The 10,616-nt window shown below is 42.8% G+C and overlaps 2 protein-coding genes across 2 annotated transcripts; one reads left to right on the plus strand and one right to left on the minus strand.

Annotated features, from left to right (window-relative positions):
- alg12 (ALG12 alpha-1,6-mannosyltransferase) lies at positions 1-4,655 on the minus strand. The gene is made up of 9 exons (XM_012873553.3): positions 4,460-4,655; positions 2,753-2,885; positions 2,513-2,686; positions 2,228-2,422; positions 1,846-1,949; positions 1,493-1,716; positions 1,230-1,399; positions 1,007-1,082; positions 1-312 (listed from the first exon to the last, which is right to left on the minus strand). Exons 1-9 carry the CDS (start codon positions 4,616-4,618, stop codon positions 66-68), a joined length of 1,482 nt encoding a protein of 493 aa, XP_012729007.2. The 5' UTR covers positions 4,619-4,655; the 3' UTR covers positions 1-65.
- Positions 4,656-4,903: 248 nt separating this feature from the next.
- On the plus strand, positions 4,904-10,174 carry creld2 (cysteine-rich with EGF-like domains 2). Its single transcript, XM_012873554.3, has 10 exons — positions 4,904-5,288; positions 5,881-5,963; positions 6,127-6,237; positions 6,423-6,514; positions 6,599-6,775; positions 6,879-6,971; positions 8,941-9,024; positions 9,188-9,283; positions 9,675-9,809; positions 9,889-10,174. The coding sequence occupies exons 1-10, from the start codon at positions 5,148-5,150 to the stop codon at positions 9,945-9,947; spliced, it is 1,071 nt and encodes a 356-aa protein (XP_012729008.2). The 5' UTR covers positions 4,904-5,147; the 3' UTR covers positions 9,948-10,174.
- The last annotated feature ends 442 nt before the right edge of the window (positions 10,175-10,616 follow it).

A 10,616-nucleotide genomic window follows, 5' to 3' on the forward strand; every position in this document is an offset into this window, starting at 1 on the left:
ATAACTGAGCAGCATCACATTTATTCTTTGGTCACCTGAAAAATTCTGAACAGTCATAATCCAGTTCACGTTTTTCTTAGCGTGGCTACCCAGGTCTTGCGCTCCATCAGCACAGCCTTCCTCCCTAAAAGCACTCTGATGGGTGGGAAGTGAGCCGCGCTGAAGGCGATGTTGTTGTAGCCCTCGATGAAGACCAGCGGCCTGTGAGTGTCCCGGAGCTGCTGGATCTTTGTGACGTTGGCCTCCATCAACAAGTGCGAGTACACGTGGGTTTCTGGGCTTGTGGTGGTTATGTCTTCTCTTTTGTCATATCTATGGAGTTGAAAAATGATTTATTACAAAAATAATCAATACAAGTTGCGGTTTATGTAATGATATGAAAACGGCATCCTCCAGATTCACTGGTATCCCAGATCAAGGTTTGTAAAAAGCCTCGAATGATCTTGCAGGAAAATTTTACACTGAAAAACAAAATTGAAAGGAAAAAAAAATCCAACGTTTATCTTGAGTGCTTTTACTCGGAGCGTGGACAGCTTAGAAATGATTGCTTATTTTTGATCAAATAAATAAATCTAAAGCCTTTTAATGAAGTTTATTTTTTTAAAAGCTCTTTTGGTTTCTAAACCAAATCTTAAAAATAGGAAAGATAAAACATGGCAATCACGTGGTGTACTTACAAGAAAAAAAAAAAAGCTATTTGCCCTTTACTTTGGGATATATTTTTCTGAATACGTCATGTATTGACTACTTACAGGATGCAAATACCCAGTATTACAAAAGTGTTTCTGAACAGGATTACCAACTATAGCTTTAACAACCAAACGCGAAAGACGAGTCAAGTTCCCCTTTTTATTTTAACCTGCAAAGCTCACTGTTAGGAGAGCGGCAATAAAGTTTTTCAGTGTTAAATTTCCCTGCTGCAACGAAAGCTGCCTCTAGTTGCTTTTTACACATCTCTAGCTGCGGCGCCAGTAATTGTGCAGGACGCTGTTTATACAACACTTGCCTCCAGTTTGTGTTTTGCTGTAGGAAGCGTGACACTCCTGTTTCGGCAGCAAAGGTGTCGATGTGAACAAAGACATCTGGGGGGGGGGAAATGCACACGTCTTTAATCTGTGTTCACTACGTTAGAAAACAGAAACGTCAGGAAATACTCTTAACTGCCTCAAACTTGAGACATTTTACAAATTGCTAATGATAATGATATGGTAATCAGCAAAGTTCCTGACCTGAGGTGGCTGGCAACAGCCGGTGTAGTTCCTGGATTCCTTTGCCCCCTGGGTAGTTGTGGTGAGAAACGTACAGGCAAACGCTGGTGTACATTGAGTTGATCAGCAGCTGGCCAACCACAACTGCAGCGCCCAGTCTGTACAGCCACGATTTCTGATAGTTGCACAATCTGAAGCAAAAGTGTGCGTTTTAGTAAAAAATAACGTTTGCCATTCGTAGGAAACGAAAAGCCAATTTTCTTTGAACAATAAGTTCAACTTGCATGAAAGAACAGCCCCGTGCGGCTGCCAAGTTGAGCACGGGGAAGGTGTAAACGATGAAGCGCAGCTCCTTGTGAGGCAGGAGCGAATAGATGAGGATGAAGCCAACTGTGGGCAGCAGCAGCAGCCGTATCCGCCTGTCGAGGAGGCCGAGAGGCACGAAGAACAGCGTGCAGCCCAGAGCCCGAGGCACGGCGGAGTAGAAATACCACAGAAAGGGCGAGGTCTAATGGAGCAAGCAGTTAAGGACAATTTGGGAGAACATAGACAAAAAAAAAAAAAGATGAAGAAAAACTACATTTTTTCATTTCAAAAGAGGATTTCAAAATAAAGATTTTTTTTCTTAAAAGGATATTCCCCAGCTGGAGCTTTTATTAAGAACAGTGTTGAACCACAACACCTGCCCCTCAGGCCACAGGAGCTTCCTCCAGAAGAAGGTGTCGACAGCTACTGTCAGAGCTGCAGCAAAGGAAAACAAAATATTTCAGGTTCAGCTTTATGTAGTTTAAACAACAGAACAAAAAAGTACAAATCGGTTGGCACTCCTGATGTGAAAAAAAGATGAACATCTGAAAAAAAGCACCCCGTGTCCACTACGAAGCACAGTAGAGGACGTATGATGCTGTGGGCGGATTCTCTACCAAAGAAGCTGCAATAAATGAGGAATTTACTGTAAATCTATCAGGGGTGCCAACAGATTTCTCCACCTCGGTAAGGACTATAGATTCTGCACTCACCCAGGGACAGGAGTCCAGCAGGAACGGCGTAGTAAATCAGCTGCAGCAGCCCCAGCCTGCGGCTCAGCAGCGAAATCAGCAACATCAGGCCCAGCAGGATGCAGAGCTCGGAGCGGATCACGATGATGACCAGGGCGGAGAGGCTGATGAACCAGCCGTGTTTGTGAGCCATCCAAGACGTGAATGCTACGAGGACTGGGAAAGCAAAATCCTACTCATCATGTAAGGAAAAAAAAAACAGTGACAAGACTCGTGCCGTAAACACGCGTTGTTAGCGCAGCTTACCTATTGGTAGTGCAAACACGTTGGGGAGTGTCCTGGTGCTGTAAAACATGAGGTGAAACTGGGACGCACAAGTCAGACAGAAAAGACCCGCAACCGTGGAGCCAAACTGCCTCCTCACTTCCCTCTGCATGTGCCACAGAGCGCTGATCACGCAGAGCCCCAGCGACGCTCGGGCTGCACGGAACACGCATTAATAATCTTTACAGAGCAAAAACATTACAGGTAGTTCAAAACGCTCACCTATAAGCTGAGAGTAGAATTTGGGTGCCTCCAGCAGAGACGACAGAAACACAACCGGGGAGCAGAGCACGGAGAGGAAGAGGGGGCCGAGAAAAGTCCGCGGCACAACTCCAGGGAATTCATGATGGTCATACTGAAAGACACAGCCAATATTTTCAAGTTTCTGGCACACTCAAAAGATCCTTAAAATACTAAACCTAAATAAAAATTTAAATTCTTTACATTTTCCTCTTTAGAAAGCATAAAATAGATCAAACCCCTGAGAGCAATTTAAAAAATCTAAGCAGGTGAGCATTTCATGTCCTTCTAAAATCAGTACCGACAAACTTTAACAATATAACGTTCAAATTCGCACAAAGTAAGATTTGCTAATCCTTGCTAAGGCTTTTTAGTTTGCTAGTGTTCATATTTAGAGACGCACTGATCAGAAATTAGTGGTCAATTTCTCCACGTGACCACATTTATTCAGCTGGCATAACAGCTAGGATAATAGATGTGTAATATAAAAACACCGCTACCTTAATTAACAGATAGGTGGCGGTGTTTTCACTTCAACGCTTGAATATCTGCGTTTTTCACAGCTGGATACAATACCGAGTCAGGTTTATCTATCTCTGCTGTGTGAGAGGGAAATGTCGCCTTCTTTCACCGACCTGACCGGTGTTACGCAGTATTTTATGAGGTTCTGTTGCGTTTTCATAGCATGAATTTGCCCTGATGTAGAATATGTTACACCAAACGTTACGCCAGCAGTGTGAAAAGTAAAAATGTTTATTAATGTCCGGTCCCAGGTTTTTGTTCCTTTGCCATTATGATTATTTATTATAGAAATATAGACGTCACAGAATATGACAGCTGCTACCATATGTTGTGACCACACTGCAATGCAATATAAAAGAATAAATATTTTAACCAAACTGTTTCTTGTGGCTTTTTACTTCGTAAATTAAATTAAAAAGTAATATTTAAGTTGTGACGTAATGATTATTATTAGTAGTTTAGGAGGTCAGGGAAGATTTTGACAAAAACCTGGCACAGGATATTAATGGACATTTTTATGTTCACATTGCTGCGCCTCACAGAATAAAACACAGTCACAAAATACGGTGGTCACAGAATATGGTGTAACACCGGAAAAGAGCAGCAACAGATGGGGGAGGGGGGGACCAAACTCTACATGCATTGGCGCTTTCCATGGCTTCTCAGTTTAAAAAAAAAATCATTCGTCAAAATAGTTTTATGACACTTTTACAGTTTTTAAAATATAGCTTTCTTCAAATCTCAGTATATCTTGATGCTGGAAAGGGGTCAGTGCTGTAGATTTTCACACTTTGTATAAACCTGACACATTTCTCTTTCAAAACTTTGATGTTTATTGCTGAAAAGTAGTACAATGCAAAGATGATGAAATAAAAAAAAAAAAAAAAAATCGCGACAACATTCTAAATAAAACATACATATATTGCACATGCAAATAAGTAAATAATTAGCTATTTAAGAAAAAAATACTTATTTTACTTCAATTAAAACTAAAAAAAGCGATGTAGACTATATGCACTAGCTAACACTTTTAGTTAATCTAAGCAATTATTTTCTTGAACTAAGAATTACAAATGACTTCACATACCAACTTAAAATCGGGTTTGATCTGTCTCCTTAGTGCGCATGCGTGTGATTTACCTTCTACATCACTGAACGGCTGCTTACCTTGTCAAAATCAAGCCTGTGGTACAGAATGTCGTGCGTCGCTTGTAAATTAAAGCTTTCTTCGACTTTAGTGAACGGACAAACGAATAAATGAAAGAAGCACATAGAAATTAAAAGAAGCAGCAGAGGCAGCGCTAAAGCACTCTTTTTTTCCGCCATGACAGCGACAGCTTAACTTCCGGTCAACACGGGAAGTGAATGACAACAGGGTTAACGTCGCTAAATTATTATCGGTGTTGGTACAAAATTGTGTTAAAACTTGTTTAGGAGCGGAAGTACTTGTTTGGTCTAAAATAAAAAATGTGTTATTTAAAAAAACAACATAGCTCCCGGATTTATCCACGCGTGGTCGGGGTTTTATGTCCCGCTCGTGGCGGCTTGTGATTGGTTGCGTTAATGACTGATGAGCCTTCTAACCAATCAGTGTAAGCCACAATCAGACTTTAGAGGCTGACGCGGAAAACTAGAGAGGCATCTCTTTTTTTTCCTACTCCCGGCATGTAAATACTACTTAGCTGCGCTTTGCATAGATGCCTCTACTTTTGATTTGGTGATAGGATTAGCCAATTTAAATGTGTCCGACCGTTGCAGCTCTCCGTAGCGCGGCGTAAACCAGCTTCTGAAGAGGGGAAAAGCGTGCCCCGGTCATGAAAGCGTGACATAAAAGTGTGTGTTGTCTGGGTGAGAGATGCTGTCCTCCTGCGGTCTCCAGCTGCAGCTCCTCGCCTGCTCCGTTCTCCTTCTGTTACTTTTCCAAGCCAGCGACGCCAAGAAGGATTTGAAAAGCGCCTGCAGCACCTGCCAGCAAATCACCGAGAACTTCAACAAGGTAAGAGGTCTTCTCAAAAAAACACCCCATCTGCCTGCATTGCCTTGCAAAACGACTCGTGGGTTTGTATTCAGCCCCTTTTGGCCTGATGTCCCTAAATAAAAATAAAACGCAAACCTGCCAGAATGCAGCTTTTTCTGCATTCTGGCAGGTTTGCGTTGTCTCGGGAAGTTTTGTTTGAGAAGATGTGTAACAAACAGCATACAGGTCAGAGGATGAAGCTTGGGGGAAAGGAGAAAAGGAGGGAGAAGAATCCAGATTAGGTTATTTAACCAAACCCACAACCATGTGGAGGAAGGTGCTCTGATCAAAAGACCCAAAAATTGACACACAGAACCCTATGTGTGGATTAAAACTATATATATATATAATATAAAAACTGAAAACCACGCATCATTTTTCCTCTTAATGCCATACTTTGTGGCGGTTTGCCACAGAGAACCCCAATAAAACACACACACACAAAGGCAGATGAGGGAATCATTCATATTGTTTGCTGCATGATCTCAGTGACATCACTGCACACGTTTGTCACCTCCTTTCTCACTGCAGATTGTAGGATTGACTTGATTTAATTTTTTTTCTTCCTTAGGGCTTTGACAGAACCGCAAAGCAGAACTTTGGAGGGGGCAACACAGCCTGGGAGGAGAGAAAACTGTCCAAGTATGAGACCAGGTGAGCCGATCCGGCCGCAGCAGCAGGTCAACCTGCCACAGGGCTGTTTGACCCTGCAGCGGCGCCTTATCGCGTTTTAGATAACAGTGAACGCATCATTAAACAACAAGGCTGCGCAGAATAAAGAACCTTTTATTTGCTCCGTCTATGTCTCTTCCCGCAGCGAGATTCGTCTAGTGGAGATCCTGGAGGATGTGTGCGAGAGCAGCAGCTTCGAGTGCAACCGCATGGTGGAGGAACACGAGGAGCACTTTGAGACCTGGTGGTTTAAAAAGTGGGTGTCTTCTGGACGAGCCTGAAAGGCCGTTTAGTCATGAGTTATTACCAGATCGGGGTTAAAAGGCTTAAAGTACCGAAGGTTCAGTTTAAAGACTGCGGCCGTGGTCGAAAGCCTGAAAAGTAAAACCTTCAGGAAGGTGAAGTTCCTCTCTTCCTGTTTCATTCCCTTCTGCCGCGCAGGAAAACCAAACATCCCGATCTCCACAAATGGTTCTGCATAGACACCATCAAGGTTTGCTGTCCAAAGGGAACATTTGGGCCCGACTGCAATTGTAAGGAACCGCCAGGAGAAGTAGATCTGCTTTATTATTTGCCCTCCCGTAGTAGTAATAGTTTTCTTTTCTTTGTACCTGCAGCTTGTATCGGGGGTTCGGAGAGGCCGTGTCACGGCAACGGAGCGTGTGACGGCGACGGGACCCGGGGAGGCAGCGGGAAGTGCAGTTGCGACCCCGCCTATAAGGGGGAGTTCTGCTTAGACTGCGTCGACGGCTATTTCAGCGAAGTCAGGAACGACACTTTCTCTTTGTGCACAGGTAAACTTTAAGGCCACTTGGAGCGAGAAGAGACGGGGTTTTTTTTTTTTTTTTTTTTTTTTGTGGATTCGTAAATGACCCGGGGTTCGCATCCTCCCCGCAGAGTGCCACGCGTCTTGTAAGACCTGCACCGGAGCGACCAATGAGGACTGCGACGAGTGCAAGGAGGGCTGGGAGGACAACGAGGCCTGTGTCGGTAGGAGGAACGCACCCACTCCTCAGATTATTTTTTATTTAGTAAGCCTAAACAAAGTGGTGCATAATGTCTCTTTGATTCCGTTGACTTATATATGAGTGTGATCCAACACAAATGTCAGATTTATTGCGTGTCATGGTATAATTGTGATATGGAAAGAAAAGGATGCACGTGTTTTTAACGCTGCTTGTCAGAAAGCGAAGCAGCACTGTGTTGCAGCACAGCCAGAGCAGACCGAGATGCTCTCTGAACATCAGTGTTGATGTTCAGAGAGCTCTGGTTGTATGATTAGAGTAACAGTCACTCTAGAGGGCGATTCTCTGCCTCCATCTCGGAGTACGTTCACATTGAATCTTTCTCGTTGATCGCCCAGCTTGCTTCACTGCACCAAAATAGGAGCGTCTATCCGCATCCCGGTTCCTCTTGTCTGTTCGAGTCACTGTGGCGGAGATGGATTTTTTACGGAACAGTGCTGCATGTAATGCTGAAAGCTGAATAATGGCGTTGGCGATCCTGGGTCCACCAGAGACGCACGCTGGTTCAGCGAGTGCCACCGCCTGGAGCTGTGCACTTCCGTCTGTCCAGGACCCAACATGAGGAGCATGCTGCCCTGCGTCACCACTACAGGACACAAACTACAGGCGTCTTCAGTAGTAAATCCATCATTGCGCAATATAAAAATAGCCTAATTGTCTAAATATGTAGCATATTAACAACAATAACATGACATGAATTGACAGGAAAGATCAGATTGTCGATCTGAAGCAAAATTTTGCTTCGCTCTATTATCCCAGTTCATGGATTTCGCATCTCGGGCTGTTATTTTGCGCCTTTACATAGGGATAACCTCTAAATCACTCAATCTATTCGCCTCGTTCGCTGTGAAATGTTTTATTTTTTTCCAGGGTAGCGCTGCATTTAATTCCACCCATCATCCCGTCACCTCAGACCAGCTTTCTTGTTCTTGCTCCAGAACTGAAGAGAACTTTTCCCACAGCGTGATGCTAAATTACTCTAAACATCAGCTGTTGCATTTACACCAAGATGGGAATTTTTGTCTCATATGACCAGAGCACCTTCTTCCACATAATCCTCCATGTGACTTGTGGCAAACAGGACTCCTTTTGATTTAGGTTTTCCTTCAGCAGAGGCTTCGTTCTTGCCACGCCCCTTTAATGGCTAACAGTCATGTCTTGGTAGCTCTGTTGTGCGATTTTTCTCTTTTTTTCCCCAGTTCACATAGTATAGCAGTGTTCAAAGCCTGGGATATTGTTTTTAGAATATAATCATGCTTTAAACTTCTCCACAGCCTTCTTTCAACAGGACACTTATTAGTTGTGCGCTCCAAAAATCTGACCTTTTTATGGAAGGGTGGAAAGGAGAAATCTGTTGTTGGTGGTGGGGGAAAAAACCTGAGAAGTACTGGTTGCAGTTTGTCACAAGGCATTTAAGGGTAACTGCATGCATATAGAAGAAGGTGATCTTGTCAGACGAGGACAAACTTGAACTTTTAGGCTGACGCTGAAAACTAACTCCGCGTATCTGAGCCCAGCATCTGCACGGCGAAACATAGCAGTGGAAGCATCATGCTGTGGAGATGCTGCTCTTCAGTAGGGAGACTTTCAGCTGAACTCTCTGGGAAGGGTTGTTCTACAAAGTACTGAGCATGCTAAACACAAATGCACACCACACTTTTCAGATTTCTACTTGTATAAATATGTTCAGATGTCATTGTTCCTCCTTTAAAGAAATGATGCTCTTCTTTGTAGTTCATGAAATGTTACAAATTCTTTTACAGCTGCGGAAAAGACTGTTAGATACTGATGTTTGAAGAGTCCTCACCGTACGATGGCTTTTATCCTGTTCCTCAAACTTAACTGTGCAAGTTCCTTCTAAGGAAAGACTAATATGGTAAGTTTTAAACGTTTTGAAACTAATTTGTGTTTTTGTTTGGTTGAACGGTCTGCAGATGTGAACGAGTGTGCCAAAGAGCCTTCGCCGTGCAAAGAGGATCAATACTGCCTTAATAGCGAAGGCTCCTACTCCTGCATTGGTAAGGAGACTTTCAGGTTACTAGAAGGTTCTACAGATTAAAGAGAAAATATTGAGAATTAAGAAGTGAATCACAATATTTTTCCAGTTTTACAGCAGCTGAATTGGTTTTGGATTGTACTTTTAATTCTAATGATTTATTTTCTATTTTTACTCTGCCAAAGCTTGTGACGACGCCTGCAGCGGTTGCACCGGCGCTGGTTCTGATCAGTGCCAGGCTTGTGCTGAAGGGTACCAGGATGTAGAGGGAACCTGCACAGGTAGGAAGTAAAGATTTCTCAATTTGTTGCTGTTTTAGTGCTTGGTTGGTTCCTTTTTGTTCATACTGCTCCGTAGTAAAAGGAAGTAATCAATATGTTGCAATGGCCTAGTCAAAGTCCAGAGGGCCACGACTTCATCGCTGTCAGTTATGGAAACCGTCTGTTACATATTGGTGTAAGAAATCATGTTTATTTGTGTCATGGACTGTAAAGAACTGTTTTAGAGTATTTTTGTTCCATGTTTTCATATCTTTGAAGAACCAAACTTTGCAAAGCCTCTTTCTTTGCCACCTCTGAAGCTGCAAAAGCGTTTTGACCGATGCTCACTAATGTGTTTTTTAGACTGGTGCAGTAGACATCTATAGCCTACCGGTGTACTTTTTTTTTCTAGATATCAATGAATGTTCTCAGTCTGAGCCTGCGTGTCTGAAGGAGCACCAGGAGTGTATCAACAATAAAGGCAGCTTCATCTGCATCTGCTCCAGTGGGTTTGAGGAGAAAGACGGCGAGTGCGTCCAGCAGAACGGTGAGGATCGCCGCATTAAACACCCAGTTAAATAAAGCGCTGATGTCAGCATGTTATCGAATGTTTCCTTTGACTTTAGATGCAACAGAGGAGTCTGAAGCATCGCAGACGATTTCAGATCCACACAGGGAGCTCTGATGTCAAAACTGGGACCAGTATGGTTGAACTGAACCTCTTCTTTTTTTTTTTTTCTTGTTCCGTTTTACTTTGACCACATGCACTTAAGATACCACCTGTTTTCAAAACCCATCATGATGTTTTCTAGCAGTGGATTAAGAAAGAACCAGGACATTTTACGTTGTCTGTGTGGTGCCATTTGTCTGTTTTAATAAAGTTATTTGAATAAAAGTGAATTATGTTCAATTCGCAATGATTCTATATTAAGTAATAATTACTGAATTCGCTTTTCTTTTTTTTCTTTTTTTTTTCGTTTTTTATTGCAGCGATTTGAAATGACCACATGATGGCAATGTTGTACCATGAAACGTGTCTTCTGAGCGCTCATGCTAAATGTAGGTTTGAAAAGGGTTGCAGTGACTAGAGATGGCCTCACGATGGCAGTGTTGGCTGACAAAAAAAATTTATCTTTAGCGCTCATATGACTGGAAATGATCCAGAAAGGGCAGGATGGTGTGTTGGTGTTTTAAATCATCTCATGCACTCAGTATCCTTAATAACACAGTATTTCCACTTGTATTGATCCTCAGTTTCTTTTATGCCGTGACGATCAAAGCACATTTCCCCACTCTTAGAGGTTAATGATTTGAAAGATTAGGCTTCCTCTAAATTGCTTTCATTAATCAGATA

The sequence above is a fragment of the Fundulus heteroclitus genome, chromosome 17 (genome assembly GCF_011125445.2).
Source record: "Fundulus heteroclitus isolate FHET01 chromosome 17, MU-UCD_Fhet_4.1, whole genome shotgun sequence".
NCBI classification, from domain to species: domain Eukaryota; kingdom Metazoa; phylum Chordata; class Actinopteri; order Cyprinodontiformes; family Fundulidae; genus Fundulus; species Fundulus heteroclitus.